At 38.9% G+C, this 20,326-nt stretch overlaps 2 protein-coding genes across 9 annotated transcripts in view; one reads left to right on the forward strand and one right to left on the reverse strand.

The window, feature by feature from the left end:
* Positions 1-8,881, forward strand: part of CCDC88A (coiled-coil and HOOK domain protein 88A) — a 118,818-nt gene extending 109,937 nt beyond the window's left edge. For 4 of the 8 annotated variants that reach the window (XM_086326828.1, XM_086326829.1, XM_086326830.1 and 1 more), the window contains 3 exons: positions 185-647; positions 5,075-5,175; positions 5,890-8,881. In XM_086326828.1, the coding sequence (XP_086182954.1) occupies positions 185-647; positions 5,075-5,139 (528 nt within the window). In that variant the 3' untranslated portion in view covers positions 5,140-5,175; positions 5,890-8,881. Of the gene's footprint in view, positions 1-184; positions 3,164-5,074; positions 5,176-5,889 lie in introns of those variants that run through there. The other 4 variants (XM_086326824.1, XM_086326825.1, XM_086326826.1 and 1 more) reach the window with 1 other exon arrangement.
* A 2,014-nt stretch (positions 8,882-10,895) lies between these two features.
* On the reverse strand, positions 10,896-14,107 carry LOC147363296 (prolyl-tRNA synthetase associated domain-containing protein 1). The gene is made up of 2 exons (XM_086326833.1): positions 12,977-14,107; positions 10,896-11,415 (listed from the first exon to the last, which is right to left on the reverse strand). The coding sequence occupies exons 1-2, from the start codon at positions 13,343-13,345 to the stop codon at positions 10,984-10,986; spliced, it is 801 nt and encodes a 266-aa protein (XP_086182959.1). The 5' UTR covers positions 13,346-14,107; the 3' UTR covers positions 10,896-10,983.
* Between the last annotated feature and the right edge of the window lie 6,219 nt (positions 14,108-20,326).

Below are 20,326 nucleotides of genomic sequence, written 5' to 3' on the forward strand. Positions count from 1 at the left end.
ACCTTAATTTAAATGGACACTATAAGTTAAATTTCTATGGTTGAACTTTAGAGCCTTTTTTTTTTTTTTAAAGTTAAGGAGTGTTTAGAGACATTAGCAATTTTTTATAGTCTACCATATCAGGAAAGCAAAAGTATGGCTGTATTCACTAATCTGCTTTGATTTTTATTTTTATTTTTAACAGCTAAAGCCCTCAAGTCAAGAGAATCTTTTAGATGAAGTAATGAAAAGTTTGTCTGTCTCTTCTGACTTTTTGGGAAAAAACAAACCAGTTAGCTGTGGTCTGGCCAGGTCAGTAAGTGGAAAAACTCCAGGAGACTTCCATGATAGACGGACAACTAAGCCTGAACAGTTTGTGAGATCTGGTCCTCAGAAGGCTGAAGATGCCTGTTTCATGAGTTCTTCAGGAAAGCCTACACGAGGCGCTCAAGGAAAGATAAAATTAATAAAAGAAACTTCTCTGTCACGACAATCAAAAGATAGTAATCCCTATGCCACTTTACCTCGTGCAAGCAGTGTTATCTCTACTGCCGAAGGAACTACTCGAAGGACAAGCATCCATGACTTTTTGACCAAGGACAGTAGACTACCTATGTCAGTTGATTCACCACCAGCTACTGCTGATAGCAGCATCACTGCGACATCTAGTGAGTACTGTTTACACCAGTGGTCCTCTCATACACTTCACAGTCCGACATCTGCTCTAGGTTCTCAAGCACAAAATTATTTAGCTACAGACAAGCCCCAGTCTCCACATACCCAGGCCAGAAACTCAAGAACTGAAAGGTCACATCTTCTAAATCAAACTTTTGCCATGATTAATATGTCTAATGATGCATTTGGAAGATCAGCTACAGATAGCCTAGAATCCTTTACTGTGGCTCATCCAGCTCAGCCATTTTTATCCCTGAATACAGAATTAGTTAGTAACATAAGTGGGTTACCTCCCAGACCAGTCACCAGAGTAACTGACCAGGCTTCTGCTTCTTTGGAAAAAACCGCTCAGAAAGATAATGAGCAGTTTTCTGATCATCAGAGCCACGGTAGCATTAATCCACAATCCTCTGTAGACAATAGTAATCTTACCACTCCTGCATGCCTCTATCCTGATGACACAGAAGCTGCATTGTTGGTTTCTGAGGATAATCAAACGGTTTGGTATGAATATGGTTGTGTATGATCAAACCTGCACAATGTAATACTGGTGTCATTTGATACACACTATGCTTCTCTAATCTGATTTGAAGAGCTGCTGTTGAAAAGAATCATTTGACTAGGTTTATATTTTTATTTTTAAGTTGTGGCATAGTGTTCAAGTGTACATTGTGGCATGTATATAAATACGATTATGTAACCACAGCAAAGCCTGCATGAACTATTAATTACATTGTACATTTTCTGCATGACTTCAAGAACCTTAACAATACATGCTCCTCTTTCACATTTCTTGTCCCCAGTAAGAGATTGTTACTTTGATACCTGGAAGCATGTTAAAATGGTTGCATGCTATAATTACTAAGAAGGCATTTCCAAGTCACATTTGTTGATTCCAAAAAAGAATGCTCATTGTCCCTTTTGCTCCCCTTTCCCTCTCTCCCTCTCTCTTGTCCTTTCCTTTTTTTCCCCAAAACGTGCAATTCATATTGTACATGTACAGTATTAGTAAGGAAAATATGTTAAAAAGATGTCATTTTCTTTTCCCATTTAATTTTGCCTTCTGCCCTGCTGTTTTATTTTCAAAGAAATAGTTAATAAGTCAACACTTTACATAAAAAATATTAACTACTGCCCATATTTATAAAATTGTTCAGATTTAAAATGTTGTTAGTACTCATAAATTTAGTGTAATTTGAAAAAAAAAAAAAAACATTGAATTTAAATGTGACTTATACAGTGACAAGGAGCATTTATAGTCTATTTCTTCCCTGCACTTTTCTTCATTTGATAAACAGAAGAGTTCAAGTACTATCTTTCTTTCAGGATGACTTTTTTACTTGGAATCAGTTAACACAGTAGTTTTTTCAGGGTTTTTTTTACTGTAGAATCAAAGAGAAATAAAGCAAATCATACTCAGTGTGTGGGAAATTTGCATTTTTACTTCTCTTTTAAAAGGGTAGCAAGTTTACTGAGTAGTGAAGATTGTTACTTAAATAATTCTATAATTTATTGCTAAGTTACATATGTCCTAAAAACAGAATTTTCTAAAATGAGTACATTGTGCTAAAATAAAATGTAAAATTAGTGTTTATAACCATATAAACAAACAGACATGTTTCTAGTAGAAAAAATTTTAAAACTAAGAATAATTGCACCCTCTTAGCTAAAAAATAATCATAAAAGATAGAGAAAATATTTGCTAACTCTGATTCATGTCATAAACTTTAAAATTATCTTCCTGTGGTCATAGCATTTTAAAACAGAATCAGCCAAAATTGAGTTTCTAACTTCCAGAATAAAACAACAAAAAAGAAAGCCCCAAGAAACCCATAACCCTGACTCACTCACTTCTGGAGAAGTATACCTTAGCTCTATCTCTGAAATGTTTTTGCTCTCTTGATTCAGCCTAAATATCACTGACAGTAATGCAGCCTGGCATCTAGAAAAAATGATTTGAAATGTAACTTAATAAACAAGGAGAAAATTATTATTTTACATGTGTTGTTATAGTAAATTTTTTTTTTTTTTTTGCCCGTTTTTGTTTTTACTGGAGGCTCAGGTGGCACATGACAGTTCATAAAATGGCTTCAGAGGTAGGGGGAGCAGGGAAACAAAAAATAAACTGGGGTGGGAAAGAAAAACAACCAGGAGGAGGGAAGAGCTGGCTGGTTCCTTCTCAGCCTGATTTAGGGGAGGGAGTTGATGCCTCTGAACAATAAGGATGGATCCCTTCCTTCAACCCTTGGTAAGGGAGAAAGGAGAAAAAAAAAAAAGCAAAAGGCTGTTGCTTTGGCCCTCCTGAGTCTCAAGGAATGGGGGGAAAAGCCGGTGTTTTTATAGTAAATTATTATTGTTATTCATTGGGCCAGAGAAAGTTTCTAAAGAATCTTTGCTTAATGAAATGTGTGACCCGGGAATTCGCCGGCAGTCCAGTGGTTAGGACTCTGCAAGTTTCGCTGCTGAGGACCTGTGTTCAATCCCTGGTCACAGAATTAAGACCCTGCAAGCCTCACAGCACGGGCAAACATTTTTTTTAAAAAAAAGGAAACGAAAAGAAGGAAATTTGTATCCTTTGTAAATTGCCCTATTCTCTTGTACTTACACAAGATCATTTCAGGCCTAGGCCCCTTCTGTTTATATCTTTGACCATACTTCTTTTCTCACAGCCAGCTCTTACTAAAAATGCTTCCAATGTGTTGGTTTCACTTCAGATCGAATAAATCTTTCGCCTTTTACTTAAAAAAAAAAAAAAAAAAAGCTTCCAGTGCAGATCATCAAATAAACAATCAGAAATTTTCTTATTTTTAGTACCACTTTAATATATTTTATCTACATGAAAACATCAATCCATGTATCGCTTATTTCACAATTAGTCCTAACATTTAAAATATTTTTGGTGTCCCTTTTCTTTCTTCATAACCTGATAATAAGAATTTTTAAAAAGATTATTTATTAAAATACATTGAGAAATTATATGCTACTATATGGTAAACACTGATTATTTTACAATGTTAGAGTTATAGGAAAGAAGCATTTCTAACCCAGATGACTGTAGTAACATATACAGCATGTTTTCCAAAAGAACATATACGTTGTGCATGTAAGACAGAGAGAGACATACCATGTCCATGTGTCTTGAGGACTGTCAGAGAGTATAGGTGATATTTCCTCCAGAAACTGTCACCAGGTGTAAGGTCATAAAATTCCCTTAAAACACTATTTTACCAGTGTTTCTTGATAGCACTTGAAATCACATTTTTAGCAGTGATAAGAGCCTTAGAAATTGTATAGAGCTAGTGTTTCCCAAACTCTTAAAAAAATCAACATAATACCTTCTATAAATGAAATCTTACAAGATGCCCCAATTAAAAAAAAAAAGTTATTTTCCAATCAAAGTGAAGCAGCTCTGACTCGGTTGAATAACTGTACTTTTTTCGAGACAGCTCCATATTCTCCAACTTCACAGAGGATTACAGGCATACCTCGTTTTACTGTGCTTTCTTACACTTCACAAATATTGTGGGGTTTTTTCCCAACAAACTGAAGGTTTGTGGCAGTTCTGTCAGACAAGCCTATCAGTGCCAGTATTCCAACAGTATTTGCTCACTTCATGTCTCTGTCACATTTTGGGAGTTCTCAGAATATTTCTAACTTTCTCATTATTGTTATATTTGTTATGGTGATCGGTGATCTTTGATGTTACTATTGCAAAAAAAATTATGATTTTGCTAAAGGCTCAGATAATGGATAGCTCTTTTTAGCAATAAAGTATTTTGTACTTAGATATGTACATTGTTACTTACATGCATTGGGAAACTAAAAATTCATGTGACTCGCTTTATTGCAAAATTCACTTTATTATAGTAGTCTGGAACCAAACCTGCCATTATCTCCGAGGTATGCCTGTATTAGTACCCTAATTTTAGATGAAATTGAGTAGCTTTCATACTCCTGGCTTAGGTTTCTAGAAATGATACCCTTATTATTTGTGGCATTGTAAATTCATGTTAGGCTTTGGGTCCCCTTTGACCAGAGTAGTTATAACTCTAACAGTGTAAGTAGATATATTTTCCTACAAAGTAAGCCTCAAGGCCTGGTTTTCTTATTAAACAATACAAATATTTCATTGTTGATGTTTCTGCTGCTGCATGCAAGATGATTTTTTACTTTAAAACTATATGTGACCATTTAGTAAATAAACATCATAAACCTATCAGACACCAAGAGGGCATTATTATTTATAGCTTTTAAAACATGTAAATCAGTCTTTAAGTAGAGATGTCTATCAGATTAATAACATTTCCAGAATTAGATTCTTTCTCCTTGCCCTTCACAATGAGAGCTCTTTAGTTTCTTATCTTCATGAATTGTATGTTTAGCTTTTCATTAAATAACATGAAATGCTTTTCTCCTGCAGATGTGGACAAAGTACAAGAAAACAGAAATTCAAAAAGCAGGTCTAGGGAACAACAAAGCTCCTAATTCTATAACCCCACTACATGACATGTGGGCCAAGTGGTGAGTTTCTTGCTTAAAATGTAAATGAGATTAATCTCATTTATACAAACTAACTGCATTAAGTATAAGAACAAGTGCACATTGCATTAACAGATGTAAATATTGCTTGCTTCATTCATGATTTTCTGTCTGTCTGATTAGTAAATCGAAATTACGTGATTCCTCAAAGCTTTTGGCCATCAGTGCACGCTCAGTTGTGTCCGACTCTTTGCAACCCCATGGACTGTAGCCCACCAGGCTCCTCTGTCCATGGAATTTTCCAGGCAAGAATACTGGAGTGGGTTGCCTTGCCCTTCTCCAGGGGATCGTCCCAACATAGGATCAAATCCGGGTCTCCCGCATTGCAGGCAGATTCTTTACCATTCGAGCTACCCGGGAAGCCCTTTAGTGCAGGAAAACAATCTTTAAAAATATTTTTCCCCTCAATTTAAATTTGATTTTACTAATGAATAATGTTTTAGAAATTACTTTTTCAGTTTAAAATCTTTCTAGTAGGAATATAACTTCTGTGCAATGTTCTTGGTAATTGAGGAGAATAAATTAAATGTCTTTTCTATGAAGAGCTGCTTAGACAAATTCTCTGACTCTGTCACTCTTATCCCTGTAAAAGTATCTGGTGCATGCTGTTCTTTTAGTGGTTGCTCTGTATTTTATATCTCTTATCTTCAAACTTTTCTTATATTTTCTTTCTTTCTACTTTCCAACTAAATACAGAGAGAAAAGTGTCCTTCAGTTTCTCAGTGTGAAGCCTTTATTTCTGAAGTAACAAGACACCCAACTATAGGAATCATTTTTTAAAATCTTTAAGGAGACTTAACAATCCTTCGTGACTAGAGCAGGAAAGAAATACAAACCTTCATTCCTTCCTTGAATCAAGGAGCACTACTGGAGTCAACTGCCAAAATTTTTAGAAGGTTTTTATGACTTATTATGTACATTGTACTGTTAAGATCTACTGAATAAAGCATGTTCTCTCGCTAAGGACCAAGTGTTTTAAGGGTTCAAGAAGTACTCCAAGAACAATATACTTCTTTCATCATTTGTTTATGAATTTATCCATGTTTGCTTAATGCTTCTGCTAAGTAGTAGCCTAAGTCTAGCCATTTATATTTAGTTGTGTAAACCTAAATTAAATGCTGTAGTATGCTGTGGAATGTACTATATATCAAGATACAGAGAACATTGTTTAGGCATGTCAGAGCCTTATTTGGTTAGCAGACTGCATGTGTTGGTATTCTCTTATTTTTAAGCCGATTATTTTGATGCACTGCAAAAGAAACTCAGTTTATGAAATAACTGAAAAATCCATGATAGGAGTTATAAAAAAATTTACAATGATATTAATATTTCCATATTCCCTGCTAAGAAACACTAAGTAATTCATTCACACATGGATCCAAGGTAATTAGAATGTGTTTTTCTGAAACGTTTTTTTTAGTAAGGTGGTTTTCTAGAAAAAGACATTCCCAAGATAAAGCTATTGTGTTTGAATTCATTTCCCTTCTTTAGTGTTGGGTTATGTATGTACGTTTTTTTTAACTTGAGAGCTGACTGTTGCTTAAGAAGTTTTCTTATGGCAAAAATAATGTAAATAATTTACTACGATCCTCATTTTGCCAGGAACTCATTTATTATTAAGGTTATCACTTATTAATACGAATTTTTGGTTTTGTCCTTTATAAGACTACATTAAAGTTGGTAACTGTTATCAGTACTTTTGAAATATTTGTATGCATTTGTTTTACATTTGAGAGAAGCACAAAAAAGTAAATTTAGTTAACCCAGGGAAACATCAATTTTTTTGTAGTTCCAATTTTCTATCACAGTTTTATTTTCTTATGAAATCAAAAATTGCATTGATACATATTAATGCAAATTCATTATTTAACATAAATATATGCATAATCTTAAAGGTCTGAAATGAGAAAGATACTGATTTTTTAATTTTAACAATGTACTTCTTAGGCTCTCACTACCAGCTCTAAAAATCTTTTTGGAATAATTCCATAGTGTGTGGTTTATGAACTGTGTGTTTCATCACTAACCTAGTAGCCATGAGAAATGTGTCTCCCTCTCCCCCTCCTTCCTCATGCCCTTCTCTTTTTTTCCCCTCTTTGGTAGGCCAGTAACAGTGTTGTGTTCATAGTCTACTTTCAGAAAGACCATTAATGAAAAGAAATACGGCATGTATAGTTGAAAAGAAACTGAAATGGAAGTTGGGTTTTGCCACCAAATAATGCTGTAAAGTTAAATCACTTTTAAATTCTTGGATGAAAGGTGCTATGTAAATATAAATACAAAGGATTCTTACTAAGATACAAATATTGCACAACAGACATATTTAAAACCTATTCTCTAGACTGTGAAACATGTCTCCATCATGATTTCCTATATTCAAGTATCAGATTGATAATGGGCATCGTGGCAGTCTAGAGATGTCTGCATGTAAAAACTGTAAATTCATTTTTAGGTGGATAAATTGAGAGTAAATATAGAAATTATGTTTTAGCTAAATACAATAAGTGTGTAACTTAGATTTATATTAACTAGCATCTAATTTGCACAACTAGGACACATCCCAGGACATTTGCTTCAAGTTGAAATTTAATGAGTAGGAGGTAGTCCAGTGAGGGTGTGTGACACCACAGCTTGATCTCTCCAGGACACTAATATCCTAAAACAGAGACCCTGCTGACTGAAGCAACACATTATTGCTTCAGTTAGAAAATGCTTAAGGGTAGCCTGTAAAGGGCTGACTCAGAAAATGCAGCAAGACAACCAAGAGAACACTTGAGACTGCAAAAAGTAGGCATATTCTCAAATCACATTGATCACCTTTTTCATACCATTTCAAGAAAGGACTAGATAACCACATGAGTATTTTACCATTTCCAAAACATAGCGTCAGAAGCAAACTTAGTAGGAAGTCATGCTTTTTCCTTAAACTACTTCTGCCAAACAAAACCATGTAGCCAACTAGAAAGTACAATAACTGGGGCCACTTTCCTGACTGGCGCCTGACATGATTTTAATTATCTGGCTCTAATCCCCCTTGGAAACTAAAGAATTTATATACAGGGTAATAGCTTCGGCCCAGAGCTCCGATAAAGTGCTTCAGATCTGGCAATGTGGAAATGTTCAGTCCAAGTTTTTGAACTGGTGGTTACCAAAGAGTTCACGAAACAGGTTTGTATGTAGCACCTTTCATGCAAGGCATGGTAAGAGCCTATTTAAAAATCACTGTGCATATTACAGAATTGCAGCCACCTCACAAATGAAGTATTACAGCCTGTACTGTCTTAACAGTTTATGTCAGGAAGTGAAAAAGATATTGTACCAAATCTGGAATTACAATGAGGAGTAATAATGTATGCTAAATAACTTTTGTACTTTAAGTTACTTTTTTGAGAAAAGTGAAGTTTTGTGGGTTTTTTTTCCTGCTACTCTTAGTCCTGACATGTTTTTTTCTTTAAGCCTTGAATGAATAATACAGACGGAGCCCATTTTATAATATAAACCTTGATGTACAAGTTGAGATATGTGGACAACAGTGAAAATGCCTTAAAAGGAATGCTTATGGATAAAGTTGCACTTATAACACCCTTTAACAAAACCTGATTTTAAATTGTCTTTCTTTTCTAAGGGTTCTCTCTTTCAGTGTTTGCCATTGTACTTAAACTGTTATTAAATACCAAATCAAATAATACAAGAGCTGTAACATTTCCTTTAAAATAACGCTACTGAGAAATCTGGAGTTAAATGGCAAAATGTTTATTACTTGGCTATATTAAAGCCACAGTTGATAACAAAAAATCCAGTTCATAACAAAAAAGACTCCATCATTTGGCTGATCTTTTTTCAAAAACATTTTTCATTTTAGTTTTTAACTTTTATTTCTCCTAAAAAAATTAAGTTGGTTTAACATTCACTTATCAAACTGGTATGAGATGATTTTTATAACAAGTGGTTAGCAATCGTAACATATAATTTAACCAAGTATTATTCTTTCCTTTCTCTTTGCCCTAGAAAACCAATTTTCAGACATAATTTTGTTTACCTCTGTTCTAATCGCTTTGGGATGAGTATGAGAGGTTTTGGGAGAAAGAGAAGAGTCTATTAGTTTTGTCAATCCCAGAAGTGTCATTACAATAATAGATTATACACATCAGTCTCTTTTCATTTTCACATAGACTTTGGGAGGCATAATGTTAAGATAAGAGATGACTTGTGTCATTGGGCAGGTCAGTCTTTCTGGGCCTATTTTCACTCTAAGGTGAGAATAGTTAGACCAGTGTCCTGAGGTCCTCAGTGTCTTTGATTCTATTCAGTAAACCTTCATTTTATATTCAAAGCAACCTAAATTTCCTCTTTCTTAGAGATATAATACCAAGTAGGCAAAAACCAGTGTAGCATCTCAGAATGTTTTCATTGATGGAAGATATTCCTTACTAACTCATCTAACTTACTAACTCACTCATCTATATTTTATAAAAATTCTGCCATCAGTAGACTTGTAGTCTCTAACCACATATGTTGAAAAATGACAAGTTTTACCTTTGCCTTTCAGTAATGCAAATTGGTACAAATTAAATACAATTTCTCTACCAGAGGCAATTACTGCATGTTCAGTCTTAGGAAGAAACGTTTCTCTGTCAAATATCCGATTGTACTAAAGGAAATGAGAATTTTCCTAAGTCCTCTAGGCTGTTTTGTAGCCTACTCAGACCCTCAATTAGGGTCTTATTTGAGTTTAAGAGAGGTGAAAAAGTATATTAATTTTCCTCACTGTTTTTGAACTAGCTTCTATATGGCAACTGACAATACCTAATCCTGGGTTCTTACACATTTTTGTTTATATGTGTATAAAATTTATCTTACACTTTTTAGATGCATAGTTGAAAAATGAGTCAATTTAATATAGCCTAAAGGACAGAAGAAACTTGTTCAAGCATGTTCAAATTTCTAACCTCTGAACAAAGACTAAACAAATCCTTCTTAATGGCCTCTGTATGTTCTGCTCCTGAGTTAAAATGTAATTTCATTAGTATAATGATTATGGCATATTTTCTATCCCTACTTTGAGGGTTTTTCTAGATTAAGATATTCTAAAGATAGAATTTTATTTAAAAAATTAGCTTATTTTTTCACTGGGGAAAAGCATTGGTTTAAAAACAAACACTCAGTAACAGAAAGGTTTTCCCTTGCCCCCTTGTTTAATTATACTGCTGGGAAATTCTTATTCCTTAATCCTCATTCCCTCGAGATAACTACTATTTACAATTTAATGTCTTCCCGTATTATTTTTTATTTTTTCCCCTGTATGTACACTATCACATGTATAATTTTACATATGCTATTTTTGCAACTTGCTTTTTTTCAAGTATAATAAGATGTAAGACAGTTAATCTTAGATAAATAATCTTAGTTTTGATGTTAATTTATTCTTTTTTGGCCACCCTGCTGCGTGCGGGAATCTCAGTTCCTATGACCAGGCACTGAACCTGGGCCAGGCAGTGAAAGCCTGGATTCCTAACCACAAGGCAACCAGGGAACTCCTGATATTAATGAAGGCATTCTTCTAATAAGTAGTAGCCATGGGGATGGGGAGGGTGGAACCTCTGGCCTGACTAAAGCTACCTCAATATATTAAAAAAAAAAAAAAGAACTTTAAGATGAGATAGTCTTTCTCAAATAGTTCAGGTAGTCACCAAACCGAGTGCTAGATATATCTTCCCACTTTTAATGCTTTTTATAATTACAAGTAAGAAAAACAGCTTTCAGAAATAAATACTCTGAACTTCAGCCCAATTAGTTTTTATCAAAGTTTAATATTATGGGATCATGTCCTGTGTTCTTCACAAATGTGAGAAAGTCTTCAGGGCTCAATCCCATGGTTGCAGCATTGGTCATTGGATGAAAGTACACCTTTTCATGTCCACCTTCCAAAAAGGCAGAATCCAGAACAAACTTCACATCTCCATCATCACAGAAGAGTGCCAATGGGGTGGCACAACCTTGGCCAACTTTCAGTTTTTCTAGCATGGCTGCTTCATCAGCAAACCGCAGGTTTCCACTCCCAACACCTAACTGCTTGGCGAGATCATTTAAATTAATTTGTCTATCATGAAGAACTGTCACCAGCCAATAGCCTTTTTTCTTTTTGTCCTTAAGAAATAAGTTCTTACTGTGTGCTCCTTTCAAATGCTGGATATGAGGCATCATTTCTTCAACTGTAAACACCTGTAAAATACCACATGAGAAGTTTAACATGCATGTACACTGCAAACATACAATTATATATACATTGCTTGCTGGGTCTAAACAGCGAGGTTAGGGAGTACTCGGTGTCCTGGATATTACTGGTAGCAACCCATTCCCAGCCTGCTGCTACTGCTGCTAAGTCGCTTCAGTCGTGTCTGACTCTGTGTGACCACACAGACAGCAGCCCACCAGGCTCCCCTGTCCCTGGGATTCTCCAGGCAAGAGTACTAGAGTGGGGTGCCATTGCCTTCTCTGATTCCCAGCGTATTATCAAATAATTATATCTCATCTCGGACCTCAAGTAGTTTCTCTTGGGCCAGTTCTCCATTCCAATATGCTGGCTAAACCTTCACATTTCTAAAATGCTATTTTTGTTTTTCCTTTAGACTTTTAGTCGAGTTTATAGCAGCCCTCACAACACTGTAAATCAACTGTACTCCAATGAAAAGGCGGGGGGGGGGGGGGGGGTTATAGCAGCCCAGACTCCTATTCCTTGGCATTCCATCCAGACCTAAGTACAATCTCCACTCTATAAAATATAACTAGAGATGGACTGAGGGCAGGGAATGAGAGCCTGGACTAATATAAAAAGAACATCAGAAAAGCTGGCAATATGCACAGTAAAAAGGGAGAGAGTATCGACCATAAGGGAGGCAAAAGGGTCAAAGAAAATAATAGTTTTGATGAATTTCTCTACCCTTTGAAGATTATCACCGTTATCTAGCTAGTTATCAGGAGCTGTTACTCAAAAGTTAGGCAAAAACTGTATCTTCCCAACACTCAAGTTATATACTGGCTACGTGAGATACTTGAAAAAACAAAAAATCTCCATCAATCAACTGAATCGTTAAAAGATACCAAACTCTTAACCTTGGTGTCCCGCATGCTTCATAGCCACTGCAGAAACGTTTTACTGCTTGGCAACTTACATACCCAGGCCAGTTTGAGATGCAGAAGTTCTCAATATGTTGCACTGCTACTGCTAAGTCACTTCAGTCATGTCCGACTCTGTGCGACCCCATGGACAGCAGCCCACCAGGCTCCCCCGTCCCTGGGATTCTCCAGTCAAGAACACTGGAGTGGGTTGCCATTTCCTTCTCCAATGCATGAAAATGAAAAGGGAAAGTGAAGTCGCTCAGTCGTATCCGACTCTCAGCGACCCCATAAACTGCAGCCTACCAGGCTCCTCCATCCATGGGGTTTTCCAGGCAAGAGTACTGGAGTGGGGTGCCATTGCCTTCTCCAAATACGTTGCACTAGTTCCCAAAATTTAAAAAAAAAAAAATCGCTCCAAAAGGAAAACAGGTTTTTTCATAATAACAGCAGAGTCCAAGTGGAGATGCACTCAATGGTGCATTCAGATCCCTCTCTACTCTGGATTCCGGGAAATGCCTTAGGAACGGACTTTCTTTCGTGGTACAGTGACACACCACCCCCCGCCCTCCCCCGCCCCGGGACGTCTAGTCTCAGCGGCTCCGCCTCGCAGACGCTGCAGTAGAGCCCACTCCCTCCCGGGGTAGTCCTAGCGGGAGCGTCTCACCTCCGGGTGCTCCACGACCTCTGTGCGGATGGCCAGGGCGGCGAGCCGCTGCTCCAGCGCCGCCCGCAACTCAGCCCCTGCCATGCCGTCCTCGTGGCGGTGGCTAGAGACCGGGCAGAGGAACTGGGCGTGGCTTCCCGCGGACCGCCCACTGCAGGCCGAGGCGGAAGTTCCTGGAGGGACAGGGGCGGTGCCGGAAATCCAGCGCCGGCGTTTTCTGCAGGCGAGGTTGCACAGTGTTCGCTCGGCATCCACCGTTTGTTCCTGAGGTTCGTCCGAGTCCGCAAGGACATCCTTCCTCAGACATGTAGTGTCCTTAGCCCGCGTCCCACAAGAGGGAGGCGCCTGCATTCTCACAGCCCTCTCCATATCCGCCGCAGGTTTCCTAAATCCAGCATGTCTTCGGTTTAAATAGATTTAAACCTAACAACTCAACTTAAGGAATGTTGAGGGAGTGATTCATTGAATGTGGTCTCGGGTTTACCCAGGAAGCAGACTGAGGGAAAGTCTCCTTATCCCTTCTGCCTGGGATATGGAATGTACATTCTACCCACTGTTCTGAGCTAGGTGCTACTTGAAGGATGCAGCCTTGAGAGAGTAATGTGTCATTGAAACCTTCTGGACTCTACGGAAGTGAGGCCCCCTTCGCCCCTTAAGGCCTCTATGTAAATTCTTAAGATGCTGGCAAGTGGATGCCCAAGACAAACCACCAATATAAGTTCCTTTTATTATTACTTATTAAAACTGCCACCTACCAATGAGGAATGCCTTGCCTCTTCATTCTTTCCTTGCCCTTCTGGGGGGTGGGGTCTCTGGGTGTGTGTGTGTGCAGTGGTTTCACCTGGGGAACTTCCTGAGGTTGTGGACCAACAAGGAGAGAAAGGGCCAGAATCTCTATCCTTTTGACTATCTTTTTCAGAGGCATTTTTTCCTGCCTCTTGGTGGGGTGTTTTCCACTATCCTGCAAAACCCTCACTCCCCACCTTGAATGAGGCCTGAAATTCCACTGAGTTTCATTTATGAGTTTAGATTAAGCTTCTAATTGTTACCAAAACTGTTGCCCCAGAATCATACCCCTACCCCTCTCTTGAATGGAAACCAGGTGCTCTTATCTGAAGTTTTGGGAGGAAGCTGCAAAGCAAAAAGCAGGGACTTGGTTAGATCCAATTAGGCACTAGATGGTTGAAGATTTAACTTCCAGTAGACCTAGAGCCTCATTATATAGTCAGTGTAATACCATAGCATGCTAAATGATACACCCATAAGTGCAATGATAGTTGACAGTTGCCATGACAACAACCAGAAAAGGGTTATAAAGACCAAAAAGGAGAGTTATATCAGTGCCAGGTCCAAACCACACTCCTCAGATAAGTCATGAAAATTCCTCTCACTCTTTCCAGTTCCCTCCCTTCTATCTCGACCCTCCTATATAAATAGTGTCTCCCCTTGAATTGGGTTGATTTGTACACAAGATTCTCCATTCTTTAGCCATTGAATAAAGCTTGTGCTGTTCCAGTCTTAGCATAGGATTTATTATTAGCTGTGCAAATCTGATCAGGAAAAAAACCTTCCTGACTGGGACAAGGGTTCTTGGCTGGGGCTAGAACCCAAACACAAGCCACGTATACCAATTCAGTAATAGAATCTGAGCTAAACTGTAGCTATTCCTGCTACAGGAATAGCTGCTAAGTAACATCAGTCGTGTCCGACTCTGTGCAACCCCATAGACAGCGGCCCACCAGGCTCTCCCATCCCTGGGATTCTCCAGGCAAGAACACGGGAGTGGGTTACCATCTCCTTCTCCAATGCATGAAAGTGAAAAGTGAAAGTGAAGTCGCTCAGTCGTGTCTGACTCTTAGCGACCCCATGGACTGCAGCCTACCAGGCTCCCCCATCCATGGGATTTTCCAGGCAAGAGTATTCCTAGGGACATTTAACTCTAGAAGGAATATATTTATGGCATCTCTGGGGTGCAAATGGAAGGCCTGGAGAAGAATGCTCTTAAGAAGATAGTACAGAGTTCAGTTGTCTTGCCATATGCACAGGTCTGAATCCATGAATTCAACCAACAATAGATGGGGGGAAAAAAATTCTAGTAAGTTCCAAAAGCCAAAACTTCAATTTGCCACACACTAGCAACTGTTTAGGAGAAGGCAATGGCACCCCACTCCAGTACTCTTGACTGGAAAATCCCATGGATGGAGGAGCCTGGTAGGCTACAGTCCATGGGGTCACTAAGAGTCAGACACAACTGAGCGACTTCACTTTCACTTTTCACTTTCATGCATTGGAGAAGGAGATGGCAACCCACTCCAGTGTTCTTGCCTGGAGAATCCCAGGGACGGGGGAGCCTGGTGGGCTGCCGTCTATGGGGTCTCGCAGAGTCGGACACGACTGAAGCGACTTAGCGGCAACTGTTTACATAGTTACAATGTATTAGATATTATTTAGAGATTATTTAAAGTATACAGGAGGATGTGTGTAGGTCATGTGCAAACACTGCACCATTTTATATAAGGAACTTCAGCAACTACAAATTTTGGTGTCTGTGGGGGATCCTTGGAACTAACCCCCCTTGGATACCAAAGGTGGACTATATCTGAGTCCTCCCCCACAGGACAGCCTCAGAGTTAGCTGTGAAAGAGAAAATCAGAGCCAACTTCATAATTCACCCAGAATTAGCCCTGGACAGTGCAATTTTGAAAGTTCTCAGTTTAACCAACCTCTTAAAATTATTATGCCATATCTTCCTTCAAACAGTCCATCCAGTTCTTTGATCCTTGATTATGGAACCAACAGGCATCATCTGCTCGTGGCCACCTAAATTCAGATCAACAGCAAAAGAAATGTACCACATTAAAGAGTATTTAGAAAACTTAGATAAGGGGAAAGGGATCACTCAGAACATTTTTTCCATGTTTATTATTTTATTTCCGCTTTTGTGAGTTAGCTCTGTTTCTGTCTTGGCTCATTTAGCTATGGAGTGAATGTTAATGGCTTTCACATTGGTTTATGTGAGCTCTTTAAATAATCAAGTTGTGTGTCTTTCATTTGTCCTATATACTCCAAATATCATATATACTTTTTCCATTAAAGAAGAGGTTCCCCCCACCACCACCACCATGTACCTTTCAGGGATCATAGTTCCCCAACCAAGGATCAAACTGGGCCACCTGGCAGTGAAAGCCCAGGGAATTCAAGAGGGGATTTTTTTTAGTTTGGTTTTACCTACAGATGTTACTTATTTTTGTGTAACCAAATGTGTTTTTTTTTTTTGTTATTCTGATTTAAGTATAGAAAGCTAACCTCTAGCGATAGAATATGCAATCTATTTTTTTTATTCTCTTAGAAATACTCTTTAATTCATTTAAATTTTACTTTGGTGTGGTGAGGCTTATTTTTTTCACTATGTTCTCTCAGAATAAAAATGGAAAGCATCATAATACCAAGGACCACATATATGCTGCTGCTGGTAAGTCGCTTCAGTCGTGTCCGACTCTGTGTGACCCCATAAGACGGCAGCCCACCAGGCTCCCCCGTCCCTGGGATTCTCCAGGCAAGAACACTGGAGTGGGTTGCCATTTCCTTCTCCAATGCATGAAAGAGAAAAGTGAAAGTGAAGTTGCTCAGTCGTGTCCAACTTTTAGCAACCCCATGGACTGCAGCCTACCAGGCTCCTCCGTCCATGGATTTTCCAGGCAAGAGTACTGGAGTGGGGTGCCATTGCCTTCTCCACCACATATATGAAGATGTGGCATATCCCAAATTATTGTCCTTAAATATTTGAAGACTTTCAAGAATACCCAAATTCAATCATGGAGACCTGAGCATTGAAAGAAGGGGAAAAAGAAGAATTGAAAGAAGAATTGAAATCTAAGAATAATCGTAGCTAAGAAATGTGAATCATGAGCCAGAATGGCTATCATCAAAAAATCTACAAACAATAAATACTAGAGGGGATGTGAACAGAAGAGAAGCTTCCAGCACTGTTGGTGGGACTGTAAATTGGTACAGCCACTATGGAGCACATATGGAGGTTTCTTAAAAAACTAAAAACAGAGCTACCATATGACCCTGCAGTCCCACTTGTGGGCATATATCTGGAGAAAAACATGATCCAAAAAGACATATGTACCCCAATGTTCATTGCAACACTGTTTGCAGTAACCAAGAAATGGAGGCAATGTAAATGTCCATCAATGGAGAAATGGATAAAGAAGATGTGTGTATATATATATATATATATATATATATATATATATATATATAATGGAATATTACTCAGCTGTTAAAAAGAATGAAATAATGCCATATTGCAGCAACATGGATGGATATCAGGTCAGTTGCTCAGTCGTGTCTGACTCTTTGCGACCCCATGAACTGCAGCACACCAGGCCTCCCTGTCCATCACCAACTCCTGGAGTCCACCCAAACCCATATCCATTGAGTCGGTGATGCCATCCAACCATCTCATCCTCTGTTGTCCCCTTCTCCTCCTGCCCTCAATCTTTCCCAGCATCAGGGTCTTTTCAAATGAGTCAGCTCTTCGCATCAGGTGGCCAAAGTATTGGAGTTTCAGCTTCAACATCAGTCCTTCCAGAGAACACCCAGGACTGATCTTTAGGATGGACTGGTTGGATCTCCTTGCAGTCCAAGGGACTCTCAAGAGTCTTCTCCAACACCACAGTTCAAAAGCATCAATTCTTTGGCACTCAGCTCTCTTCACAGTCCAACTCTCACATCCATACATGACCACTGGAAAAACCATAGCCTTGACTAGATGGACCTTTGTTGGCAAAGTAATGTCTCTGCTTTTGAATATGCTATCTAGGTTGGTCATAACTTTCCTTCCAAGGAGTAAGCGTCTTTTAATTTCATGGCTGCAGTCACCATCTGCAGTGATTTTGGAGCCCCAAAAAATAAAGTCAGCCACTGTTTCCCCACCTATTTGCCATGAAGTAAGATGGGGAAACAGTGGAAACAGTGTCAGACTTTATTTTGAGGGGATCCAAAATCACTGCAGATGGTGACTGCAGCCATGAAATTAAAAGACGCTTACTCCTTGAAAGGAAAGTTATGACCAACCTAGATAGCATATTCCAAAGCAGGGACATTACTTTGACAACAAAGATCCGTCTAGTCAAGGCTATGGTTTTTCCTGTGTTCATGTATGGATGTAAGAGTTGGACTGTGAAGAAGGCTGAGCGCCGAAGAATCGATGCTTTTGAACTGTGGTGTTGGAGAAGACTCTTGAGAGTCCCTTGGCCTGCAAGGAGATCCAACCAATCCATTCTGAAGGAGATCAGCCCTGGGATTTCTTTGGAAGGAATGATGCTAAAGCTGAAACTCCAGTACTTTGGCCACCTGATGTGAAGAGTTGACTCATTGGAAAAGACTCTGATGCTGGGAGGGATTGGGGGCAGGAGGAGAAGGGGACGACAGAGAATTAGATGGCTGGATGGCATCACTGACTTGAAGGACGTGAGTGTGAGTGAACTCCAGGAGTTGGTGATGGACAGGGAGGCCTGGTGTGCTGCGATTCATGGGGTCGCAAAGAGTCGGACACGACTGAGCAACTGAACTGACTGACTGAATGGGACCAGATGCCATGATCTTCGTTTTCTGAATGTTGAGCTTTAAGCCCACTTTTTCACTCTCCTCTTTCACTTTCATCAAGAGACTCTTTAGTTCTTCTTCACTTTCTGCCATAAGGGTGGTGTCATCTACATATCTGAGGTTATTGATATTTCTCCCTGCAATCTTGATTCCAGCTTGTGCTTCTTCCAGCCCAGTGTTTCTCATGATGTACTCTGCATATAAGTTAAATAAGCATGGTGACAATATACAGCCTTGACATACTCCTTAACCTGTTTGGAACCAGTCTGTTGTTCCATAGCGAGTGTCATACCGAGTGGAGTCAGAGAAGAAAAAATATCACATGACATCTATTATATGTGGAATCTAAAAAGAAAGGATACAAATGAACTTACAAAACAGAAACAGATTCACAGACCTTGAGATCAAGCTTATGGTTGCCGGGGGAAGGATGGAGAGCAGGGACAGTCAGGGAGTTTGGAATGAACATGTATACACTGCTATGTTTAAAATGGATAACCAACAAGGATCTATTGTATAGCACAGGGAACTCTGCTCAGTGTTGTGTGGCAGCCTAGATGAGAGGGGAGTTTGGGTGAGAATGGGTACATGTATATGCATGTCTGAGTCCCTTTACCATTCACCTGAAATTATCATAACATTGTTTGTTAATCGGCTATACCCCAATACAAAATAGAGGTTTTTTAAAAAAGAAATATGAGTCATGTACAAAAGTAAGGAAACAATTAACCAAGAATAAGGTCTGCATGACAGCTACAAAAGAGAAACACAAAGAGCAAAATTGATAATGCCATCCAGCACATTGTCTAGACAAGGAATTGTTCTGACCTGGAAATCTCTTTAGAAATGAACTGCCATCCATCAGTTATGCAAGGTGTGAAGCCCTCCCCCCACCCCACTGACAATCCATCACAATTCAGTTTCTTAAATCCTTCTACTCTAACCACTTCCATCACTCTAACCCAAACTACTATCTCTCCTGGTCTACACTAATGTTCTCTTAATTATACTCTGTGCTGTGTGCTGTGCTTAGTCACTCAGTCATGTCTGACTCCTGGTAACCCCATGGGCTGTAGCCTGCCAGCCTCCTCTGTTCATGAGGATTCCAGGCAAGAATACTGAAATGGGTTGCAATGCCCTTCTCCAGGGAATCTTCTCAATCCAGGGATTGAACACAGGTCTTCTTCTTTGCAGGCAGATTCTTTACTGTCTGAACCACCAGGGAAGCCGTAATTACAGTCTACCTGTGGTGTGATGACCAGGTATCCTGCTCCAAACATGTCTTACAACCAAGGATTTTTATTATAAAATGGAGCTAAATCTGTCTATGGTAAAAGAACCTTATATCACTGTTTAGAAACTATCCTGACCCAAATTCATGCATATTTATTTATCAAACATACATGTCAGCATTGAATTAAATAGAAAAGAAATGCTATCCTTTGCATGGTCCCTTCTTCTTAAAGTAAATACAGTCTCAAATTTACATTAGAAAGAACATCAGACATTAAATCAATATTATCATCATGAACTTGAGCTAGACGTCTAGTCAGAGAACTTGAATATGAAATGTCATGATGCTGGGAGAGGGGTTTAGTCGCTAAGTCATGTCCTTCTCTTTGTGACCCTATGGAGTGTAGCCTGCCAGGCTCCTCTGTTCGTGGGATTTTCCAGGCAAGAATACTGGAGTGGGTTGCCATTTCCTTCTCCAGGGAATCTTCCCAACCCAGGGAT

The sequence above is a fragment of the Bos grunniens genome, chromosome 11 (genome assembly GCF_055505025.1).
Source record: "Bos grunniens cultivar Pamir isolate PY7600 chromosome 11, Bosgru_T2T1.0, whole genome shotgun sequence".
In the NCBI taxonomy this organism is placed as follows: domain Eukaryota; kingdom Metazoa; phylum Chordata; class Mammalia; order Artiodactyla; family Bovidae; genus Bos; species Bos grunniens.

Bases quoted from the DNA above. Each gene is read 5' to 3' on its own strand.
- LOC147363296 (XM_086326833.1), bottom strand. From the start codon at position 13,345: ATGGAGAGGGCTGTGAGAATGCAGGCGCCTCCCTCTTGTGGGACGCGG. The intron at 11,416-12,976 runs GTGAGACGCTCC...GGTATTTTACAG, and splicing joins AGGTCGTGGAGCACCCGGAG to GTGTTTACAGTTGAAGAAAT.